The 26,741-nt window shown below is 36.5% G+C and overlaps 1 protein-coding gene across 1 annotated transcript in view; it reads right to left on the reverse strand.

The window, feature by feature from the left end:
* Positions 1-25,192, reverse strand: part of LOC145988625 (putative cytochrome P450 49a1) — a 44,980-nt gene extending 19,788 nt beyond the window's left edge. Inside the window, exons 1-6 of the mRNA XM_083123647.1 lie at positions 25,057-25,192; positions 20,182-20,358; positions 15,405-15,619; positions 13,664-13,907; positions 9,237-9,353; positions 7,032-7,108 (exon numbers count right to left, since the gene is read on the reverse strand). Of these exons, the coding sequence (XP_082979773.1) occupies positions 7,032-7,108; positions 9,237-9,353; positions 13,664-13,907; positions 15,405-15,606 (640 nt within the window). The 5' untranslated portion in view covers positions 15,607-15,619; positions 20,182-20,358; positions 25,057-25,192. The remainder of the gene's footprint in view (positions 1-7,031; positions 7,109-9,236; positions 9,354-13,663; positions 13,908-15,404; positions 15,620-20,181; positions 20,359-25,056) is intronic.
* Positions 25,193-26,741: the final 1,549 nt, after the last annotated feature.

Below are 26,741 nucleotides of genomic sequence, written 5' to 3' on the forward strand. Positions count from 1 at the left end.
CAAATGTATTGGAAATCTCCGACTTTATAACCTTGATGCTGGACGGGAAAGGGCACGTTGGTGTAATTTATACTGATTTTTCAAAGGCGTTCGATCTTGTTGACCATGATACACCTTTCCAAAAGCTTCACCATCTTAACATCTCAGCCCGTGTTTTAAAACTCATCTCCTCCTACCTGAAAGACCGAAAACAGTATGTTAGATATGATAATAGCATGTCTACTGTATTTCAGACCTCCTCGGGTATCCCGCAAGGATCGAACCTTGGACCACTGCTATTTCTTGTGATTGTTAACGATCTCCCAGAATGCCTGCTACATTCCAAGAACCTCTTGTACGCGGATGACCTGAAAATATTTAAGTCTATAACGAACGATAAAGATACCTTGGAACTGCAAAGCGACATTGAAAATCGTGTAGAATGGTGCGCTAAAAACAAACTAAAACTCAATTTTAACAAATGCAAAATTATGACTTTCACTCGAAAGAAACAACCCTACACGCACACTTATACAATCAGTGGCCACACGTTAGGCAGAGTGTCAAGTTATAAAGATCTTGGTGTTCAGTTTGAAGAAAATAACAGTTTCCGAAAACACATCGACCTCATTGTAGCAGAAGGGTACCGAAACCTAGGGTTTATAATGAGAATGGGAAACGACTTTAAGAAATTAGAAACATTCCAAACGCTATACAATACCTACGTAAGGTCGAAATTGGAATACGCGTCTATCGTCTGGTCCCCACAAAACCTAAATGAAACCAGCAGAATAGAGAATGTACAAAGCAAGTTCCTTCAATTCCTAGGACTGAAAAGAGACGGCGTTTACCCCAAATATACTCCTTATCATACCCTAAAAAAATACTTCAATGTACAGTGTCTCTCAAAAGTTTTAGGACAACGACATTTTAAACTAGGCAACCCAATTTACACAAGGCGTTGGTGGGTTGCGTGTAGAGTTAGGCTCAATTTCAGGGTTGCCACATGCACAATAGATATTTATAAAATACGCGAAAGAAATGAAAACAAGTATTATTGCATAAAATTATTAAAAATATCACTATTATATCGCAAGAGACAAAATTCTTTCTCAAGGGGAAAAAATAGGTTTTCTAGTATTTCATCGCTGATGAGTCTACAGAATGGAAAAGAGGTGAGAGAAAACGAGAGGTGACAAAGGACAGGAGAAAGAGAAAGCGAGAGGAGAAGAGGAAAAGTAGAGGAGAGAAGAAAGAGAGGATAGACGAGGAGAGGAGATGTAGTGTGGGGATTGGAAAAGATTCAAGGAGAGATGAGGAAAATGGAGCAAAGAAGAGAAAAGAGAAGGAAAACGAGATGATAGAAGAGGAGACGAGAAGAGGGGAGTGGAGAGTAGAGTAAAGGAGAGAAAAAGAGAAGAACGAAAAGAAGAGGAGAAGAGTGCAGTGGAGTCGGAAATCTAAGACAGGAAAGGAGATACGAGGAGTGGAGATGAGTGGGATGGAGATAAGATGCGAGAAAAGTAGGGAAGGCGATATGAGATAAAAGCAGAGCAGAAGGAGAGGAGAGAAGAAGGAGAAGAGAAGAACAGAAGGGATTGAAGATAAGAGGTAGTTGCAGAAAATATCGTCTCAGCGTCAAGAATTGACGCATTGGTCAAATGATCGACTTGAAACATTCAATAACATTTTGAAATGTATTGGAGAATGTATTAGATCGGTTCTAAATGCCTTTTGGCTTAGTTCAGAGCAAGGTAAAATCTTCCATGTAAGATCTTTGATTTTACCTGCGATTATACCACTAAAAACATGAATGTAATTTGAATATTTATAAGAATTATCCAATTTTTGTCCACTTCTCGCTTCGTTGAAATGGAGATTTTGTAATTTAATATTTCCCCTCCCCCCATCGTTAATTCCAAACTGAATCATTCCGTTTCACACTGCGTGGACAATGAACACAATGGGATAGGTCTAAAACTTACCAAAATTTTCTGCCACCGGAAGGGATTGAACCTACGACCATCAGATTGACAGTCCTGAACGGTAAACACTACCCTACAAGCTTTCGCTTCTGAAAGTAAGTAGAAGGAGCTGACCAATGTGAAATGTAGATGTAACTCTCCTCCGACATGTAATGTGCAATCAATACTTGTTTGTAACAAAGAAAACGAAGGTAGTACGACTCGGCGAAAACATTTAATGGAGAATTGCACATGATGAGAACTTTTCATTCGATATTTGCGGAGGTATCCTTGCATTGAACTCGAGTGAGAAAAGGGGTAAAATTAGTATGTCCTGAATTTCCACAAATATAAATAGTTATTTCATTAATATTTGTCGATGTCTTTGAAGGAGTACACAATTATCGTTAGAGTATCATAATTCACGATCTTATACATGAAATTATCCCTTTGAACGTGTGTCAATTCATTTATTTGATTATTTTTTTTTTAATTCCATATGAAGAACAATGTAGCCACTATACACTGCTATTACAAATAATGTTACCATGCTCTTGTTTATAATAAAAGGAGAATTAAAAAAAACACCTCCTAAGGAGAATCGAACCTCGGATCGCTAGCAGCCCAATCCAGAACTCTAACCACTACACCACGACGTTACCTTTGATTGAAACAACAATTTTTAAGTATTCTGTACCTCCAATATTGTAAATGTCGTTGGGTATACATGTAGTTGAACTTTTACTTTAATTTTGAATTGCTTTCTTGTAGCACAGCAGATATCTTCGAGAAATAATTTTCAAGTGATGAAGAAAAAAGAGAATATTGGTAGTTGTGAAAATGCGAGTTATTTCTTCTAACCTACTTTTATTTTATTAAACATTATTAATGGAAAATATCTAGAGGCTTGAACATTGCAGGACGATGTTCTTTTCCTGTGATACTGCAACAGACGAAATGCTTGTTTACTGATGCAAGTCTCGTGTTCAGGACAGTCTTATGAAATGTATTTGCTGTTGCGTAAGGTAACATGAAATAATTACATCGTTTGCAAACTACCAAATTTGCGCAAAGTTAGACGTAAAGACGCGGAAATTTTTATTCATAAAATCACTTCACATTTGCACATTTGACAGTATTAGTTAAGAGAGATTCGTGGGACACTGTGTTAAAGTGCTAGAGTAAATCCTTCTTATTTTTCTTCCTCGAAGAACAACAACTTTTAAAGTAGAGCAACAGTAGTTCCGCTCTTTTTATTTCTTTTAAATTCTTCCACATTCCTTTAATTGGGTTGAAAATAAATAAAAATATTGCTTGCATTTCTGTCATTGGCGTATACCAGGCTCGTACGCACGATTTCTTTGAGGGAGGGGCCAGACCCAAATATTTTTATTTATTATTTATATATATATATATATATATATATATATATATATATATATATATATATATATGAGAGAGAGAGATTACAAAATAGTTCAAATAGTGCGAGCGCCATTGAAAAGTCATGATAATTCTATGTTTAGAAAATAATATATTTATAAATTAAATGTTGCGTACTAGGAATTATTATCACAATAAAGAACATGTCTAATTTTGAGTTAAGAGAAAAACAATAATAAAGAGACATTCTCGCATCACGATTGCAGTTCGCAAAAGTCAGGACAGGGATTGAAAGTAACGCACTGTCCTGACTAAATCGGTGAATCGGACGTCTGCTAGCCTTTCTTTATAAAACTAAAACCATCCAATATTGCAGCCTGAAGACTTTTGCGCAAGAAACAGATTCATTTAGGTAAGAACAAAATTGAAATTTTTACACATTTCTAATATCGACAATGTTATGTTCGTAGTTATTGATAGGTTCAAATTTAAATATTCCAGGTTTCGAGGGGGGCATGACCCCCTATGTCCCCCCCCCCCGGATACTGGCCTGACGTAGACAGTGGGAGAGAAATTTTGGAGAATCTTTGTATTAAATTTATTATTTACATCCACCTTATGCTCAGATAGGTTTATTGACAATCGTGAACTTTTTGTTTATTAGAAAATATTTGGTTTTATACGACGGGAGAACATTGGTCGAATTTGCTTTCTTGTTCTTTTGAGAGAATATATACTTCTACAATAGCAATCGCGTTCGGGAACGGTGAAAAAAAAAGCGACTTGGTTTTCAAAGGCAGACAAGCTTGGTAGCGTAGCTTGCTCGCGTTCAAAGTGACTCACTCACGCTTTCAAGGTCGCTTGTTATCGCAAAACATGGTCCGTCGATGCACAGTGTCTGTACCCAGCAAGTTACAAGTGACCAGAGTCGAATTTTAAAGAGAATCTGAAGAAGGATAGATTTCATCAGAGGCGGCTAGGTGGGCACTAGCTCAACATGCAATAGTTTAAGTGATAATTTCTGACAAACAAGAAACCTTATTGAATAAGTATTGGGATAGTAATACGTGTATTCGCTCCTTTTTAACAATGTAAGCTCGCAGACAATCTATAATCCATTTCTTTATATTGGCAACTTGGTCAATCGGAGGTTATTATAAAGAACAAATTTCGTAGATGTTCATGTAACCGTTATAAAATTACATGCTATAAAATATATTCACAAGCTTAGATATACTAACAACGAAGAAATAAATTCAGAGATAAATTTCAAATGCATGTGTATAGAGTAATTCTAGAAGTACAGAGCTATATCAGAGTATTGGACTTCCCTTTGCAGGATAACGTTTACAATATTGACGCGACAGAATAATTAAGAACTGTTGCACCAAGGGAAACAAAGGGCGTAGTGTGGTTAGAGTTCTTGAAAGCATTGATTGCGGTCCCAGGTCGTCCATACTAGGTGTTCTTTTTATTATTTTTTTAAAAATCCCCTTCTATTAAAAAAGAGCATAGTAACATTATTTGTAATAGCAGTGTATAGTGGCTACATTGTTCTGCATATGGAATTTATAAAAAAAAAAATCAAATAAATGAATTGACACACGTTCAAAGGGATAATTTCATGTATAAGATCGTGAATTATGATACTCTAACGATAATTGTGTACTCCTTCAAAGACATCGACAAATATTAATGAAATAACTATTTATATTTGTGGAAATTCAGGACATACTAATTTTACCCCTTTTCCCACTCGAGTTCAATGCAAGGATACCTCCGTAAATATCGAATGAAAAGTTCTCATCATGTACAATTCTCCATTAAATGTTTTCGCCGAGTCGTACTACCTTCGTTTTCTTTGTTACAAACAAGTATTGATTGCACATTACATGTCGGAGGAGAGTTACATCTACATTTCACATTGGTCAGCTCCTTCTATTTACTTTCAGAAGCGAAAGCTTGTAGGGTAGTGTTTACCGTTCAGGACTGTCAATCTGATGGTCGTAGGTTCAATCCCTTCCGGTGGCAGAAAATTTTGGTAAGTTTTAGACCTATCCCATTGTGTTCATTGTCCACGCAGTGTGAAACGGAATGATTCAGTTTGGAATTAACGATGGGGGGAGGGGAAATATTAAATTACAAAATCTCCATTTCAACGAAGCGAGAAGTGGACAAAAATTGGATAATTCTTATAAATATTCAAATTACATTCATGTTTTTAGTGGTATAATCGCAGGTAAAATCAAAGATCTTACATGGAAGATTTTACCTTGCTCTGAACTAAGCCAAAAGGCATTTAGAACCGATCTAATACATTCTCCAATACATTTCAAAATGTTATTGAATGTTTCAAGTCGATCATTTGACCAATGCGTCAATTCTTGACGCTGAGACGATATTTTCTGCAACTACCTCTTATCTTCAATCCCTTCTGTTCTTCTCTTCTCCTTCTTCTCTCCTCTCCTTCTGCTCTGCTTTTATCTCATATCGCCTTCCCTACTTTTCTCGCATCTTATCTCCATCCCACTCATCTCCACTCCTCGTATCTCCTTTCCTGTCTTAGATTTCCGACTCCACTGCACTCTTCTCCTCTTCTTTTCGTTCTTCTCTTTTACTCTCCTTTACTCTACTCTCCACTCCCCTCTTCTCGTCTCCTCTTCTATCATTTCGTTTTCCTTCTCTTTTCTCTTCTTTGCTCCATTTTCCTCATCTCTCCTTGAATCTTTTCCAATCCCCACACTACATCTCCTCTCCTCGTCTATCCTCTCTTTCTTCTCTCCTCTACTTTTCCTCTTCTCCTCTCGCTTTCAATTTCTCCTGTCCTTTGTCACCTCTCGTTTTCTCTCACCTCTTTTCCATTCTGTAGACTCATCAGCGATGAAATACTAGAAAACCTATTTTTTCCCCTTGAGAAAGAATTTTGTCTCTTGCGATATAATAGTGATATTTTTAATAATTTTATGCAATAATACTTGTTTTCATTTCTTTCGCGTATTTTATAAATATCTATTGTGCATGTGGCAACCCTGAAATTGAGCCTAACTCTACACGCAACCCACCAACGCCTTGTGTAAATTGGGTTGCCTAGTTTAAAATGTCGTTGTCCTAAAACTTTTGAGAGACACTGTACAATCCCTAGGCGATAGAAGAAACATACATCAGTTACTATTCTTACATAAACTTTTAAACAACTCATTAGACTCCTCTCAGCTGCTTTCAGAAATCCCTTTTTATGTACCATATAATAAGGTAAGACCACGGAAAGAGCTGTTTCAAGTACCGAGAGCTCAAACAAAGTCAGCCAATGCGGCACCCACTCGGAGAATGTGTAGGTTATATAACGAAATTGCAAAGACATATGATAAGATAGACATCTTCCAAAGTTTTCGAAAATTCAAAAGGGAAACTTATTTCCAAAGCCAGACTTAACTTTGTTTATTAGTTCAGTCTGTTTATGTACAGGCGTAGAGTCCATCCTATTTTTCTTTTTTCTTTTGTGTTATTTACTAATTACTGTCATTACATCTATATATCGATAACACGATAATGCAAGTATCGTGGAAATTTCAACGTACAAAACTATTGATATTATATAACGAGAATCTGTAATCTCGTACTTATGATTAAGTATGCATTTCTGTTCTTGTTACACTGTAAAAGCCAAATTTATTTATAAAAATCTAAGTAGTATGCTATACTTGCATTCAAGAGACCATTTGCAAAGTTCGTTCGAGAAGTCATCAGGAAGCTCCATGTTTGGATCGCGCATTTTGTAGATCCTAAATAAATAAACAAGCAATAACATATTTTCAATTTGTCTTCTAATAAAGATTTTAATAACAAAACCAATCATACCAGTTCAGATGGAATAACTTGATTAGAAACTCTTAATTTCATACCAGTTCTGAGAAACTTTCTTAGAAATGACTCTGCATACAAAATCTGACCTTTCTTGGTCATGTACACTAATGTAATTAATCGTTTTATTTAAGTAACTATGGAATAGCTATGCAAAATATAATCTGTAGTGTAGCACGTAAACATGTACAAAGGTAATTTCAAGTGTTTTATTTTAGGATATTTAATAATTGCTGCTAGCCATTGAGTTTATGAATCCTTCTAATATATAGATATCTATTGGATATCGGACCTAGAACAGCTGATTACAGGACAGTAGGTTAATCACATTTCTATCAATGAGCATTCAAAATGTGCGTCAGTGAGAAGGAAGTTATAAATATATAATGATATTCAGATGTTTCAAAATCATTACATCCAATTTGTGTAGCTGAAGTGGTCTTACTTGCTCACAATAAACTTAAAACAAAAAATTAATATTTTTATGCATCGTATATTATTCCATAATAACCATATTTCGATAATTGCCCATTTCTTAAATCCAATATATGTTAACAATCTTTTGGATGCAATCTCAAACAATTTACAGTTAACATGTCACAGTTTAGTCTCATCTGTTATAACGTAAGGCAGGATTACAAACTCTACGCCTTTGGAACAAGATTTGTGTATGTGTGTGTGTTGAACAGCATGATCGTTAAAGTGCAAATTAACTGGGATTTAACAATGATTACTTATGCCCCTTACTAGAGCTAAATATTTCTGGAAACAAAGTTAGATTTTTGTCAACCGAAAGGATAATTTTATCCCACATCCCGTAACAATATAATGATTACATTTGTAACACAAATAGTTCGTGAGGTTAGTAACTTTTGACAATTTCAAATATTTTAAGCACAATAAAATGAGACCTTGCCACAGAGGTTATCTGGTTCGAGTGCTGGCCTGAGCATTGGCGTTCTCTGTATCTCTTCATCTAATCATCACCCATCGTCGTCGTCGCGATTAACCAAAAGTGGCCAAAGGGACGTAAAATAACAAAAATACAAATAATGTCACATCTATCTGTTGCGAAACTGGCCCAACATATTATGAAGGAATGCATCACTTTAAGTCAATGTTATTGTTGGCGTAAAAATAATCATTCATATAACTCGGTAATCTCTACAACCATTGCAAAGCAAAGCTTTGTATATTCAATGAACTTAAATATGATTTCCATAAAAACACAGTTTTGTTACAGAATTAAATACATAGAGTAATACATTTTTCAAGATGTAATGACAATGCTTAAGATTCAATAGAGTCAGTAAATGAACAGTGAAAGTGTGAAAACAAAATGAATACGATTTTTGTGCATTTCTTATGTTACTTATATTATTAATGTTCTTCTCTAATGTGAATTTAACTACTTCTAAACCAGAGTGGGTTGGTTTTCGTGCATACACTAAAGGAAAAGCTTTATTTATCACATTGATAAACATTGAATTAAAATAAATATTTAATACGTCTTTAGTTATCAGAACACATGTTAAGGGAAGTGTTTATTTTCTAAGAGAATTATCAGATTTCACTAATTCTTATGAACACTACAAAGTACTATATTGCAAAATACTATTCAATATTGGTGCAAGATTATATATGTGTTTGGATAGAACTGATGATCTTTAAGTAACCTTAGGCCAATGCAATTGAACCGTTCATTCTGAACATTGTCCTTCCATCTTTGCCTTTGCCTTACTACAGCTCTCTTACCATCCGGTTTCCCAAGAAATCATCCTTCCTCTCCCATGCATTAGCATGGGCCACACATTAAAAGCCTTCTTGATTTGACTATTCTAATAACATTAGGATACAAATGCACATTGTACAGTTCCGAATTATTAAACTTTCCTCACTCATCCGTTTCTTCAGTTAATGTTGTTCTACAAATCTCTTAAATTGGTTTCATCACATTTGTTAATCAATACTCCGTATGGTCCTATAATTCACATTACTTTAAGATACGATAGATGTTCATTGTTTTTGAATAACCTTTCTGGAACTTACTTGTCGATGAACTCGTTCGCCACATTGTTTATAGGTCCAATGTACGGTTTTGCTGCACTTGCATGCATCATAGGTTGATTCACCTTCCTTCGAAACGAATGCCAACGTTCTCCTTGCCTAAATTACGAACACAAGAATACAAGAATTAGCAAGTTACACGCCAGAGTATTTAAGAACACATGCATTAAGCATATCGTCGATGTTTTCACGAACTGGCGAATATGTCAACTCCCCTGCATCACGAACCGGCGAATGTGCAAAATATTGATTTTGAGAAAAACGAAGTTGAAAGTAGCCAATTTTGCGTTATTTGCGAATCATTGAAAAAAATATTCGAGCTAAACTATATTTTGAGATAACAATAAATGCTGTGTGAGAAGGCAGTTCACGTTAGAAAGAACACCGTAGAAAGAATTTTAATGAACAATAAATGAACAAAGGATTTCATTGCATCTATTCGTCAGTTCGTGAAAACAAAACAAATTTTTTTTTGGAATATTTTTAGCTTGATTCGTCATTGTAATTTTCACAAAAATTGCGAATTCTACAGTTCAAGGCTAAAAACTTCAACTTATTTATTGGATATTTATACAGAGTTAAATATTAGGCCAATCCTTAATACACTAATCATAATATACATCATAACAGTTTAATACGTAACAGTGAGAAACAGAGAAATTCACACAACACTTGACGTACCCGCACATAAATTTCAAGAATAATAAAATTCAGGAAATAAAATGCAAGGAACAAAATAGTAATACATTGACCAACACTAGTCTGTTATCAAATACAACGTTACTAGACGCAAAATGGTTGTACAATTAGTGAGGTAATCTGACATAGAAGTCTTTATAATCAGGATGGGAAATTACTGGTATTACTCCTTGACATTATGACAGCAAGTCCTGGTATTTTTTCATAGTCCGTTTTGGCTTTGAAGTAAAAGCCCTTGGTGGTAAATTGTTCTCTTTAGTACTGCGTGGATTAGGAAGTGATATACTTGAGTGTGTGTTTAGGGTATGCGATGTGTTTATATATATATTGGGACAACCCTTGCGCACTTGAATTTGCATGATTTTTGTCCAGTCCACGGGTTGACCCTCATTTGTTGTTCTAACTTTTAGGATACGCAGGTACTGCGAATATTGTTTCCAATCTAAGACGTCTTTAATATGCAACTCATGAACAGCATATGGTTGTTTCTTTTTTACCATCCTGATTTCCGGGATGAGTTGGGCAGGGATAAAGATATCTTCACTCCGTCGAAGTGCGTTTTCAATTGTACTGTGAATAGCATCACCTTCACTTTGTCCGTGACTCGTTTCGAAGATGAAAACATGTATGGTGTTGATGTTTTGTACTTGATTGTTTAAAAAATAAACGAACATAGAAGGCAGGATACTGTTTTTGTTCTGAGATGCACATCCATCGGCGAAGAACGCTACCTGTTTTACACCTTGTTCATCTTTCATCAGCAGAAACTTCCTTACGTTTGTTGCAACTTCATTCGGACCTCTTTTCGCTAATCCTTCGTGCCAAACGTAGCAATGACCGCTTTTACTAGCTAATTAATAAATTGTAAAATTGTAGGCTGATAAATTTCTTTTGTAATGCAGTTCAGTTCGTTTGCTCTGTGGTAGATTTATGACTTGCTCCATGTCAAAGCAAGCAGCCACGAACTCCTGTGGATTTTGTACAGCTGTATCTTTCATCGAACCTTTAATTTCCCTCACATTCTGTTTTTCCTGTATGTGCCTGTTATATTTTTCAATCAAGTCAGAATGATTAGATAAACAATTAGTTGATTTCAATGAGTTGTACGTACGTATCACACAAACCACAAAGATCTTTTTTTGGAGAACGAAATGTTAACTTCATACATTTAAAAACTGATCTGTATAAGGAGTAACATGCCGAGCTGTTTGGAAATTCCTTTTTGAATAGTTCATACATCTTTGCAATACTTAAGTTGGACAACAAGTACTGTTGGCTAGAACTTCTGCGGCAAAAATGAGATTCCATCCTGGGGAACATATTTTTGTGCTTTTTAATATATGTACGGATTTTTCGTATCTTTCTTTACACGTTGTCTGACGTCCACCTCTCTTTTCTTCTTCTACCATGCACTGGTTCTTTAACTTCATTAGCATTGTCCTTACCTGTCTCTCAGCAATTGCAATTGCAAGTGTATTAAGAAACATTTTACGACATACTCTTTGTCTTACGTTATGGTCATCTGGTAAAAAATAATGAAGCGTTCTTTCCTTCATCTTTTTGTCTTCTGACTTCGTTGACCTTACAGGAGCATTGGAAGCGATGAACTTAATCAACCATTCTCGTTGTCGGGAAACATTTCCTAAATTAAAATACACATTATTTATTAACTTTCAATCTTGTGTTGTCATCAAAATCGTTGCATTTCAATCCTCTTGTTTGGCATGTCCGTGACGCAGAACGTGGACGAGGCAATCTGCGAGAAGGAAGAACTTGATGACTCTTTTCACTTACATACTCATAACCCAAAGAACGACAGGCTTTTACATTTTTTCTTACTTTTTCTTTTCGTAAACCCTTCGCTTTACCAAACCATCTACTTTAAAATCTGTATGGCTTGATCCCGGAGGGTTGTTTTTCTCTTGTACACTAACACGTCTGTTGTGCTCGAATCCAATATGAAGTGATTGTAACAAACCAAATCCTGACACGTTACGCATGCAGCAAATATTTCTTCTTCACAATGCAAGGAACTACATACGGACGATTCATTATCACTAGAAGATATAAGAAAATCAGGATCCTTGTCCTCATCATCCGCTAACGTTTCTGAAGAACTGTCAACGTCACTAACTACTGCACTCGAGTCATTGATCACACCACCTGAGCTCTTCTTTGGCACTGACAGAGGAAGTTCATCACTTGTATCACTACTTTCAGAATCTTCTTGCATCCCGATCACAACACCTTCATAATAAATTTTCTCAGGATCCCACCACATTTTCACTTTCGCTCCGTATTGCAACTTCTTCATTCCATGGGGGAGTGTAAGTTCTTGGCTTCTGACGATGTTAGTACTGCCATCAGTCCACTTCACAAGCACGTCCTTATTCATATCTTCTGAATAATTTCACAACGAGCCGCACCACTAGAAGGCTATTCTTCAAAATAATATCAAAGAAATATGGCATTTCTTTTATAAACCATTCGAAGTAATTTAGTTGCGAGAAGTAAACCAGATGATTGCCAATTTCATTGAAAGTCTCAAAATATAGACTGTACATTGTTCCAATAGAAACACAAATAACTGTGCCTTACATGTTTTCTGATATCTTACAAATGGGTTATATTTCTTATGAAAAAAATGAAATGTAAAACGTTTTATTACAGCGGCATCTGTTAGGCAAAATGTAGTCTAACTGACACATCCTGAATGGATTGTAAAATGATATGTTTTTCTCCACGAAGCGGCGAATTTCATATTCGTCGGTTCGTGAAATTATCACAATACTAGTTTTCATATTCGTCAAAACGTTGTCCACCTTTATCTCCTAAGCAATATTTAATAGAAACTTGAAACTTTGTGAGAGCAAAGTACAAGTTGTTCCAACATATGCAGCGTCAAAAACTCAAAATGTCAAATTTTGCACATTCGCCCGTTCGTGATGCAAGGGAGTTGACATATTCGCCAGTTCGTGAAAACATCGACGATATGGGAGACTGGATAAAGGATACGTACTGCTGTTTAAATAACTTGTATCACTCCTTAAAATTTCAAATATCTTCAGAATAACCTAGACCTGAATCTTATAGAGCAATGATACATAATCTTTCACTTACTATCACACTCTTTAAATATCGTTTGTTTTTCTGACCTCTTAGGCATAATATTTGAAATCCTAAAGTGTACATCAAATATGCTATTTAAAGTTGCTCATCAATGGTTTTTGTTACAATCATATCATACTCGTGTTTATTGAAGTAAATAAATAATAATGAATAGTGAATAATGGCTTAATGTTATTCTAACAAGAAATGTAAAACTTGTAATGCTGTCAATACGTTTACCAAAGTTTCTGTACTTATTCTCAAGATAGAGGTGAACAGTAAAATATATTCTACACAAATATATCCTTACGATAGGCGTCAATACATTCGAGTCCTCTTCAATGGTTTTGGAAAGTCTATATTAAGCTTACCCGGGAGTTTTATAAATACACGAAGTTGTTGTTAGCCCAAATGAGTAATCATTGGCCTGAGTCTGTGTATTCGAAACTGCATATATATCATTGAACATATTTGGAGCTGACTAACATCACCATAACCTCAATATTATGACAGTATATGTGCTATACTTTAATAATGAAGTTGATAGAGATAGACCCTGGACCTACGAAGATAGTTATTCTGAAAAGGGTGTTTTCACTTACTCTGCTACCAGTCCTGCGTGTTCGAAGAAATCTTTCCTGGTGACTTTCCTATAATAGTCAAAGCTCTCTAGTCCTTCCCTCAATGGCATGTTCCCTTCAGATCTGTAAACTTTTTCCACCCAGTCCGGGTTAAAGACTATCACCATGCTTCGATTGTCGGGGAGACCACCAATCCTGCAGATGTCTCCATACTGGCTGTGCACTTTGTTGTGTAGGTCATAGAAGTCCCCTCCAGAATATTCTCCTGAAGAAAAATGAGGAAGGTTAGACCCTAAGAAATAGTGATTTACCGATGGTCTAGAGGTAACAACGTCCCATTGTAAGCAAGTATCCCGTAGCGGTTCGGATCCCACTATAAACTATAAGTCCAGGCCTGATTAGCCTATCAGTGCATGAAGTGAACCTGAATCAAAAGCCAAGCTAAAAGAAACTCAAACTTACCTTGTAATCAAGGGGCCCCTAGGTTCGATGGAGGCACAATGGTTCGGATCCCATTCTGAACTATAGGTCTAGTCGTGATTAGACTATCCTTGTCTAAAGTTGACATGGACAAAGTTTTCAAAATTTGATAGTTGGTCTCATAATTTCCCAGCCTTAGCAAAGTTACCTTTAAAATCAAGGTAGTTTTTGTTACTTACTTGAACTAGGAACTAGGTCAACTTTCAAACTAAGTTCCAATTATTGCATTGAACAAGTACCTAAGTAAGTTATTTTAAAAATTGACTCAATTGTGGCTAATTACTTAAACTCTTCACTTAGTTGCTTCGTTGAAGTTACTTTCTAAAATTAAACTGAGTTAAAGGGACTTCCTTAACTCAGTTAATTCAGAAAAAGTGAACACAAATTTCTTTCCTAAATAAATATCTCAATTAAATTTATCGTTCCTTCAAAAGTAAAATATGTGATTTAGTGTCAAATTTCAAAATACACACAAAACTTGAACTACATCAAATCAAGGTTGAAGCAGCTTTGGTACATGAATTGACTCAATTGAACACGTAATTTTGGTTTCTTTACTTTGAATACCTTTTTGAGCAGGCCTCATCTCCAGAAGATATTAACTCGAAGCACCTACCGACCTGTTGGGTGAGAATGAGTCAAGGTAAGTACTTAAGAAAACCTTTTCCAAAATTGATCGTGCGTAATCTTCACAATTCATGCATTTTTAGTGTATGGTACAGAACAGCAGCTGATTCATTTCACTGTGTACTTCGATGCAGCAAAAGTGCATCATTAGAACTTTATACACTTTAATATATCACTGAAGGCAATATACTTGCTTCAGTTGACACATTTTTGTGTTTTGTATGTAGAGAGAAAATAGTAAAATATTTCTAGTGCTGGCTCCTAGAGGAAGGAAAAGCAAACGACTGTTGCTACGTAATAGTTTGTGAAAACATGTTAGAATTAGTTGCGTTAACATGTAAAGTTTTACTTTGTGAGTTTGGAATAAATCTAGTTTATCTTCATAATGCATGTGTTTACATCGCACAGCAATACGTTTATCAGATAGTCACATTATCAGCTCTTAAACAAATATTGAACTATTAATCTACCTAATATAAATTAGTGCTAAATTTATTAAATTCTGCTATAAAAATTTCCCTACAAAGCCAATATTGAAAATTCTAGATAAACCTGTATCAATTACAAACTATTGATAGAAATCAAATTTCAGTTAAATTTGGAATGTGGCAATATTAATGGTGAACACTGGGACTTAGTGGACATTATAAGTTACCTATTTTAGGCAAGAACTTGTATCCTATTCCAATAAGTGGCAACACTCTCGGGCCAGGGATATCCTCGAATGGTCGAGCGTTATTCCACTCATCAGTGCTTGTAACTGGTGCAGTGACTACCTCAGCAGAAGTGGACTGTTGGCGGATGATTAAAGAGTAGTGCCGTGTGCCAGCTCGGGCTGCTAGACGATACGATTGCATCCTGTCCTTTGTCCTGAAATAAAGCCAACACGACAGTTATTTAACATGCAACACCTTAAGTACTCTTCTTACAAATGGTGATGATACAATTTCTATGCATATACCTGTGCATAAAATAACACGTATTCTTTGTCCGCTGTAAGATCAAAGTCAATATAAACAAATAAACATTAGTTCTGGGAAATCCTATTGGCGGAAACTGTCCCAAGATAAACCATCTGGTTTCTAAGTTATAAAAAGCAAGTTTTAAGTTTCTTTCACGATCTTTCTTGTAATCAACAAGGTTCAGTGAATTTCCAGGCAGTTAATGTTTATTAATTTGTGATTTGTGGCACTGTAGAAAAGTACCAAGGGCTAGAAATAAATATGTAGGATTGAAAACTCGTTTTCAATTTAGCGGTGACCACGGCTTGAATTTGAAACCGCGAATTTTGGAGATTCTACAAGCAAACAAATTGGAACTTCATTTACCACGAAACCGTGATAGGTTCGATGAGTACTAATCAATGAATTCGTACCCTAATCGCCCCAGTTTATTGGTTAGAGACTCCTAACGAATTACTAACGAAGATAATTTATATGGCATTATTAATTACCATTGACGTCTCTTCACCAAATTTTATCTTCCTACCGTTCGTGGTTTCCTAAATAGCAAAATGGAGGTAACATTTTTTTCTTTTTTTAATAATAATAATAATAATATTATCGATATTTAGCAGGAACGTTGCCCGAGCGCATTACCGAAGTTCTTGATTTCGAGTGATTGGCATGAGAATTCTTTCTGAGTATCCCTTCGTATCCCCATTATAAAGGCTACTTGTGATTTTGGTGAGGGCGGGGGGATATTTCTATACAATGCAAATTGTTGTCAAAAGTTTTAGATTCCTTCGACATACAATTCGATAACGGTATTACAGATTTCCCTGTACCATATCTTCTTCTTTAATTGGCTCGCACCGCCTTTAAGCGATTTCTAGCCAAAGTTGCCGAGTACTGGCTTTTTTGTCTTTGATCTTGTTCCCAACGCAGTAACATGTATGCTATTCACTTTCCTCAAGAAATTATATTCTCCAATGTCACTTTTTCAGTATTATAGACCTTTCTGTTCCTAAGGTATGGTGAGGTTTTGTGGTGTGCTTTAATATTGTTTATTGTGGGGGTTATGAACATGTTTATATTGTGATGTTATGTTTCCTGGCAAATCTATGCAAGATCCACATAATCGTAGTTTGAGGTTTGGGAGTTCCAGTCCACGAAATGTTGTCTTTGTATCTATAGTAGCGTCCGAGTAATTAAAAAGTATCAAATGGTTTCATTCTTTACATGAACCGACAACCAATAGACCATAGGCGCCGACTCCAAGCCCCCCAATGTTAACGATGTGGGGGCAGTGCCCCCCAAATAATTTTGCTTAAGAGGATATAATATATTATTTTGCTTCTCTTGTAAAGTTTACTCTGAATTGTGCCACATGAACTTAACTTTAAATACACATTTGAAATGTTCTAGACCATCAATTTTAGGGGGCTGAGACCGCTAAACCATCAACTTTGGGGGACTATGACCGGAGACAGCAAAGCGCATGACTTATTACTATATACTAAGTATATAATTATTATTTACTATTATACATATATTAATCAGACATAATGAATTTAGCCAACGACTTGTTAAAGACTGTTTTGGAATCCCCTGAAAGAATGCAAATATTTAGGAATATTTTTGATGTGAATGAGAAGGCTGGCCATACTGGACTGCGACCACTTTGCCCTCGTCGGTGGACGTTGAGAGCCTCCAGTATGCAACTGATCTTAAGGAAATACGAAAACCTTCTCAAATTTTTTTGAGAAATTTTCTGAAGAAGATTCTACTGACGCAGCATGAAAATATGCTGGATACCTGGAGACAACGTTTCACTTCAAGACATTTTTCTTTCTCTCCCTCTACTGCCATGAGATGGATCCAATAGATTGATTGATTGATTGATATGTTGTTTTAAGTCCACTTTATGCACAGTTAGGCTAATCGGGACTGGACCTACAGTTTAAAGTGGGATCCGAACCACTTGTGCCTCCACCGGGTATCGAACCCGGGTCCCCTTGATTACAAGGCGACGACGCTACCACTGCGCCATCGGGGAGGCCTGGATCCAATAGAAGAGGTAAACTGTAAGATTCAGTCTCCATTCATTGGTGCTACAGAAGTGGAATCAAAACTAAAATACTTGACTCCATCTTTCAAGAAAAGCGAATGGGTTTTGAGCAGTTCTGGCAGAAATGCACAGAGGGCAAACCCAGCCTCGTTGATGAGCCAGAATTGCCCCTGCAACGTCACGTCCCTAAGAGACTTGAAAATCCTGATGCTGCCAAACATCACAAGTTCTACACTCCAAAATAGTATTATAAATCAATATACACTGACGTGTGCGACACAGCAAAATCACGTGTTAAACAAGGACATGAATCTACAGGACTACAAAAAGTAACAGCCGTAGAGAAAGAATGCATCTCAGCTGTAAACAGTTGCACAACATACTTTCAGCAAACGCGAGAATTCTTTCGCCAAGATTTGGATGCCGATAGGCTCTCCTTACACATGTCCATGCTTGGTGATATCGCCAAACAGAAGAAAGTGGTTCTAACTACCATGCGTGACATAAGGAAGTTTCTTTTGGAAGACAGCACCCTCCAGGAGCTTCTGCCTGAAGTTGTCAAATTCATGATGGTCCTCCGCACTGTGCCAGTGATGACAGCCACAGCCGAAAGGTCATTCAGTGCTATTCGCCGACTAAAGACATATTTGAGGTCTACAATGGGGCAGAAGAGACTAAGCAGCTTAGCGGTAGTCCACATACATCAAACTGTGCTCGATAATTTGGACCTGAGACCGCTCGTTAATGAGTTCATAAAAAAATAACCCAGTGCGTAGAGCAACTTCTGCTTTATTTTAAAATCATGTTCATATGTTTTTGTTGTGTATGTTACTTTATATCTTAGTGTACATGCTATTTTTTCAATTATTGCAAAATTCAATGTAAAAAGTAAAATATTGTAGCAAGAACAAAAAAGTAAATTATTTTCCTGCGATTTGTGTTAGCATTTATATAAATAATTAAATAAAACTGTTAAATATTGTAAATATTCATTATTGTATGGGTACGTCAACACTAAGATTATTTTCAAACCGTCACATGTCTGTTGCGTACATTAAAACACACTCATGCCTTCGCCGAGCCTCGAATCCGAGACCTCTGGATCAAAGCGAATTGAGTCGACCACCCAACACGCTCGGCTACCGAGGACGGCATAAAAGTGTTAGGTTGGCCTCGTAATGTAAATACATACTTTTCAATAAAAATGTTAATTATCTAAACAACAAATGAGCAGACACAAAAGACATAAAGAGACTTTGAAACATTTTCTAAACGTTTTTCATGTTACATTTAATTTGCATGAGGAATATACATAATAGCTGCTTAAAAACTCCTATACGAAGACGTAATTTTTATTTTTAAAAAAGGGAGGGAGTGAGTCATTCATTCATTTATTTCAGTGATCAGAGCCCCCCCCCCCCCCAATAATTTTGACAAGTCGGCGCCCCTGCAATAGACCAATCGTTAACATTTGCAGAAATAAATTGTTGTTTTATATCTTTCGGTGTACAGTGGGATCCATGAGAATTACCGTGCAAATTGTCCATGACTATTTTCACTATTTTTTCTCTTACACCCTATGTGTTTTTAAGCGATGGATTTTTATGTATGCTAATGCAGAAGTTGTCAACAGCTTGGTTTTTTTTTTAATTTCTGAAGCTCTTATTCGGTCAAATAAAGTGCACAAACATGGTGATGGACAATTTGCAGGGTGATACTCATGGATCCCACTGTACCAGATTACACGTTTGCATCACTATTTAATTCTGAATTATCGAAAGTTAAAACATATATCGATTGTTGACATTCGATAGACAGGCACTCAGATCGAGAACCATCTAGAGCAGCTTCTGAGAAATCGATATGTATCGATTGGTTTCGATAGTTGAATAGAAAGTACAAATGGAGAGGCATGCCGAGAAGATAAATCTAAATCTTAAGATATAAAAGGGTTTGTTGTTCTCACTTACCGACTCAACAACGTATATCCCAAACCCTAGGATCTAGAAACATGAAAGTACTTAGACTATAAAGAAAGTCCTCAACAGATGGCACTGCGTGTATTTATTACACATTTTTATATGTTTGCGTTTTGCAGAGATCCATATAAAAGGAATAATAAACAAACCTATTATATAAATATAAAATTTGTAAACATATTACAACGCGGAAGAAGCTGCTGGCGTGCTACTAGTAGATTTATCGCACAAAATATATAAATTCACAGTTCTTTTAATACGTCGAACTTTATATTTACAGCTCGAATGACTAATATACTACATAGAAATAACATCCCGAGAACAGTGCTGTGTGACAGGAAAAAGTTGGCAAAAGATGGGATTGTTATTAAAAAAATATATGGAATAATCCACAAGCAATTATACTAAAGTGGTTTCTGTAGAAAGACACAAAACAGTACTCACGGTCGAGGTCGATATTCTCTTGTTCACTTTATCAGCGGTGCGTGTTTCCTTGCCGACAGACACAGGACGAATGATTTGGCAACTTCAAGTGACCTTGGGGAGGATGCGTGCTTATTAACTTGGCACGATGTCAAAGAGTTCGGCTCTATAATTTTCATCCACTCTTCCACTTCTTCACTTAAAAAAAAAATGAAAAAAAACATTACGAGACTAAGGTCTTCTGTACTTGTCAAGTTCAATGTTGTGGGAACGTTAGCTCTTGGTTTTCCTGGTATGCCTTAAGGCGCGTCCACACTATGCCAGTTGGCAAGGCCACGCGGAAAAGCCAAACAAGTGGGTACGTGCCGTTGACATGCGTGGACAGGTCAGTTGCCAGATCGATTCCAACCCGATTAAAATAGCGATTTTCTTCAAAGGAAATCGTGCCGACGCTCCAAGAGGGGGACGCACAGACTGGCGCCAAGCGTGGGCAGTGAAGGGAAGGATTAGATCTTGTTTCTTCAACTTTTGATCATGGAGTGGAAAGGACGGACTCATAAGTTATAGCATTATATAAATACAAAACAATATATAATTTATATTAAACCTTTAAAACACACGACATTGTTTTTTTTACAAATGTTTAAAACGTTCAAAACACAATGTTGTAACGTTTTTTAGACTTGTTTATAACACACATTGATAACTTATTTTAAACCTTTAAAACATACGACATTGTTTTTTACAATAGTTTTTTTTTACAATTGTTTAAAACGTTTGAAACACAGTGTTGTATTTGTATAGACTTGATTAAAACATATTTTGATCCTTTATATTTGACATTCTGGTTACGTATTTACGTGTTTTGTAACTTTGTATTTCCATTCACTCCGTGTCATTTTGTTTATTGTGCACAAAAGTCTGTATTGTATTTTCAGTTAACAAAGAAACATATCGTACCCGTGGAGCACGTTTAAAACACCTATCTTTTTTTTCCCCCCAAGTGCTTGAAACATTTATAAAATTAAATAGTATATGGATGAAACAGATTTGTTCCTCACTTGACACACTGCACATAGTTGTTAATGTCAATATTTTGTTGCATTCACGATAAAAAAGTATTTCGGAAAACAGAGTAGTTAGCACATGGATAGTGTGTATTAGTTAAGCATTCTCGAAGAGCTTACATGTGAGATTTAAGGTATTTTAAGAAGTTAATCAAGTGTTTACTTTATAACTAGAAACACAGTCCTTCGTTGAATGATTAACAGATTCCTAGTTAAGCATCATTCTTAGAAAATAATTATTTTTAGCATTATTTTAAACGTTTCATTTGGTTAAAACATGTTTTTTGTTCTTCATTAAATCATATTTAAAACAAAAAAACTGTTTTATTTGTTTCTTTTTTTTATTTTAAAAAAACACAAAATTCGCCAACCGTACTTGCCATGCATTTTCACGGAGTATTTCACGTGTGCTGCCAACAAGCCGTCGAACCAGACTGGTGCACGTCTCCACACCGCAGTGCTGTGGGGAAGTCCATCGAGTTCGGCAGAGCAGAACGACTTTTGCGCAGAGCCTTGCCAGTTGGCATAGTGGGAATGCACCTTAAGGGAGATATTGCGACACGTGTCATTTGGGAACGAACCAATCGACAACATTTCGCGCGATGACAAGCCGCAAAAGCGTGTATTTGATTGGTGAAATCCTCAAGTGACGCGGGACACGTATTGCTTGTAGTTTTCCTAATCTCAGGAAGCATTCAGGTCGAAGTGGCAGTGACAAGCGACACTTGTCAGGTGTCACTTGGAAAAGAGTGCAAACGTTCAGCACAGGTGCCGCTTGTAGTTTCATTCAATCCAAAGGCATCTTTTTCTCACTAGCGCGCATCGTGTCGTCTGGGTCTGTTGATTTCGAATGCGCAGTGAAAGCTTCATTTACACACTGGAACTGGAGGTGAATGTCGCTTGTCTCTTTTCTCCTCGGTTTGAACCCCCTCTCCCCGTGTCGCCTGTCTTGTCGCTTCGGTCTAGAAGCTGCCTGACGCCGTTGCATTGTGATCGGGGTGTCTGGATTTGATTCCAGGTGGTGACACCATTTCATAGCCATTCGGATCTTACGTTAAACTGCAGATCCAGTCCCGATTAGCCTATCGAACATAAAATGGACTTAAACCGCTTTACAAGGATTAAAACACTGTCTGCACATATGTTAGAGATAATCCCTCAAAATATCTACATTCTTTTTGGGCGATATAACAGTTCCTGTGCTAAATTGCTCTTGCGAGGAAAAGTCCGTTAATGTACGATGTATAAAAAATCATGCAAACAACTAGAAAAATTAAAACCCCATCCTGCATTGTAATAAGGCGGTCCCGGATTCGAGACTCGGTGGAGGCATACGGATCCAACTTTAAGCTGTATATCCATTCCCGGTTAGCTTATCTATGCATAACGTGAACTTAAAACTCAAACTTTCTCACATGTGACTAAAACGTTTGTGTTGCGTTTCTTGTGTAACCCCGAAATCGACTTTATTTCGATCCGAACCTGGCATATGCATATTCAGAAAAATAAAATTTTGACCTAATTTTAATTATACCATTAGTTTCTCAAATATGTGTAAGTGCACATTTTCATTATTGTTGTAAATACTTAAATATGGAAAATTACAATGTAATATTGCCCCATTTTGTTCAAATTTGTGAAAGTCTTCACATGCATCGCACAAAAATTCCCTATCGCAAGACACATATACGGTGAAATAGCAATCTACATACCTACGAGGTTGATTTGCACCAGACGATTAACGAAAATGTATATAGAAAATGTTTTAAGGTTTCACAAATCCACATTTTCATAAAATAATGTATAACTGTGTCAGATGACTCTTAATGTAACGCATAGCTCCAAGTATAGAGGATAGAAAATGCCGTCACCAGAAATTTTTGTAGGGGTGGTCAGATCGTGACTGATAATAATGGTAATTATCATAATTATAAACTGTTTACAGAAACACTGCATTGTATGATATGTGTTTGATTGGTGCTGCCACCTGGTGGCTGAGTGTAGAACTTATGACTGTTGGTGAGTAGTACGTGTGAACCGTGAACCACGGAGTATTCTGTGTGAGCAGTCTCGACTGCAAGGACGTTGGCTTTTTCCTTGTTCGTTCTATTTTCTTTTGTCATGCTGTTTGGACGCTAACTACAGGGTGCCCCACGAACGGCGCAACTGGGAATTAAGAGTGGCGTTACTTTGTAACCGAAACCTGTACATACATAAGTCATACACCAAATGTTAGCCCTGTCCAAGTAGATATTTTTAAACATAGAAACAACAAACGGGGTGCAGTGTTGTTCATGCAGTGTTGCCAAATGTAAGTGAAAGTGTAAATTTATTTTTCCACAAAGCATGGAAAATTGCATGTCAAACATTCGTACGGAAATTTGGACGCCAATTTCCACCTTGGATAGGTGGACTATTTCGCCATCTATAGTTCAGAGAAGAAAACCGATCGTTTTCGCGTATAGCCAATCCTGAAATGGCTCGTAAAGGCGTACCGGTGGGTGTTTTAAAAAAATTATGAGGTACAGTGGTAACACTGTTGATGTTTGAAGGCAACAAAAGGTGTGTTTAGTGATGGTCTACGACATGGAAATACTGGAAACAGGAAAAAAAGAAAATGAAAATTATGGTGAAAAAAGTGTTACTTACCTACTCCTGGCAACCATGCAATATACAATATACGCTACAAATTGATACTTTGGCCTATTTTCTTCAAATAACTTTAACATACACTAATAATAATAAAAAACTATTTTATTATTGTCAATTATTATTATTATAACCTTGAGAGAGAGACTCCTACTCGAGGAGCCTACACGAATGAAAATCCGACACAACTCCTTTTCTATATTTTTTCCGCTCCTTACATTTAATATACTGAATTCTATAGTTGCGTTATTTTCTTATTAACTTTTACACATATCGCCCAAGGAAAATATGAAAGTAGGGAGGACATTTTATTAATGAAGGTTTACGTTAGGTAACCTCTTAATATCAAAAACTTACATTTGGAATTGTGAAAAATTATGGATCTATCTGGTATTGGGATTAAGTGGTGCATTATGAAAACACGAAATTCTGATCAGAATCGTGCATTTTTCATCCAATTCTCCCTTCTAACGTATTTACTTACATTACATTTATATTGTACTTTCCATTATAATAACAACAAGCTTTTTTTCTCCTAATTTGAATTGAAGGATGCAATTTTGCAGGCAGGATCAATGGAGTGGTACGACCCATCTGCCCTCTCCTGACGTCCATGCATCTCATGCTCTTCCTACAAATTACAGTAAAACCTCGTTAATTCGGACTAATGGGGGGGGATAAGTTGACCGGTTTAACTAAAGTCCGGATTAACTGAAATAACCTAAAAGAATAGTAGAAAGTGAATTACAACATCTTTATAGCAACAAAACACGTTTATTACGGTGTATTTAAAGGGCATAGGCCTAAATACACTATACAGTACAGTAAAATGTAACATTAAAGCAATACTACAGTGCAGTACGTACATCCGTTACGGAGCAATATGACGAATGCATTCCCCCCCCTTTCCTTTGCCTGTCCGGATTAAGCGAAGTCCGGATTAACGAGGTTTTACTGTATTCTATTTCTCTTAATTATTGATGTAAGTTATCAATATTAAGTTAATACGTCCATATTTACGTCAGATGGAGGGGTAACGTAGCCTCAACGGAACTGCAAAAGGAACTATATCAACATATATCATCCATACAGTTATTATATACATATCAGAAACACTTTTATGAAGTGTTTCAAGATCACGTGTAGTAACGACAAAATGGTCTAAAAAATAGGTCCTCACCTTTTTCCTTTCCCTCCCGAGGCTATTGGAAGCGCTTCCTGAGTTGGGACTATATTCCATGGAAATATTCCGCCAGAAAAGAACAGTTCCTGAAATGGGTACTTTCGTCACACTTCCTCAGTTGGCACTTCCTGAGTTGGGACCTTAGGACAGTACTCAATGAATTGTGCAAACTTAAGTCCATACAGTGTTGCCTCCTAGTGGAGAATTTCTCTACTACTTTATTGATATTTTTTCATGGAGGGATTAAGAGGAAGGACAGAGAGGGTGGTAATCAATACCAGAGACATCTATCAATATTAATAGTGACCTTAAGTCTCTTGCAATCACAGTAACATGGAAAAACATTGTTGCCAGAAAATGTTTACACGTGTATGAATAGTATACTGCAAAGCAACAAGTTAAGCAAGTTTTATCTTTTACGCAATTGTTAGGGTTTCACGTGGATTCTTAATACTTTTCAAGTGCATGAGGTGAAAAATGAACTTCCAGCTACTTATTCTTGATGTGTTATATTTTTGTGCAGTTCTATTTTCCTATTGTATTTTTTAACTTCTTTTTAGAGCGCAAGGAGATGTTCAAACTGCTGCTAAATTTCTCCATTGATTGATACAGTGTGTTCCTTTTAGCTAAGAACGGGAATCGATAAATAACATGTTTTCTTTTTGCATAATAGGTATATCTTTTCAGTGTGAAATATTTCAGTGTACAAATATTTTATTTTTGTGGGGAAACCCCACGCCTCTCCCCTGTTCGCTGTGTGAGCCAAGCAGAGTAGACCAATTTTAAAATTTTGGGCTGACTTCCGTGGCTGAGTGGTTATCACAGTGCGCTAGGATGGTAGTGGTCCTGGTTTCGAATCCCGGCCTTGGCATAGGTGTTCTCTGTGACTGTCCCTCCATCAAATTCATCATATCACGCATCCTCATCGTCTCCACTAGCCAAATGTGGCAGGAAAAAGAGAGGAAAAATATGCCAAACCAATCTATAAATATTTTAATTTTGGCAATTTTGATTCCTTGAATTTACTGAAACTAATTGCATACAGGAAAATTGGGTACTTGTATTGCGAGCATGCTCTTGGCGAAGCCCAGGGGTCCCGAAACGTTTTCATTTCACGGCGCCCTAAGTCAAAATGTAGGCCTATTTAACACTTGCAACACTCAGATAGTGTGATTAGGTTGCATGCCTTAAGTTAAAAAATAAACACATATTTCAAATTCGGAAACATTTTATGTGTAAAAAGTACTAAATAAGCATATATTTAGGAACAATCATATCATTTCAGTGAAAATGTTGGAACATTTCGTGGCGCCCCTGTGAGCTGGCCACGGCTCCCCAGGTCCGTGTAGGCTACAACCTTGCACCACTTTCAACAGCCCCTCCCTCATTAAGAGAGGATCAGATTTTTTTCTTGAAAAATATTGTCAAACTATGAAACGCATAAAACTTCGATTGGCTGCATATTCGACTTGTGTTGAGTGGCACATTTCAGCAGGTTAACGATAGTTTTACCATGAGAATGATTTTCATTCACTCACTCACTCACACACACCATCACACACACACACACACACACATGAACTTAATTTCTAATAACTATGAAATGAAACTGAGCACATAGATAAGTGTAATATCCTTTATTTATTTATGGAATTTTGTAAAATGAAATGGTAGCCTGTGAA

This window comes from Lepisma saccharinum, chromosome 6 (genome assembly GCF_977018435.1).
Source record: "Lepisma saccharinum chromosome 6, izLepSacc3.1, whole genome shotgun sequence".
NCBI lineage: Eukaryota > Metazoa > Arthropoda > Insecta > Zygentoma > Lepismatidae > Lepisma > Lepisma saccharinum.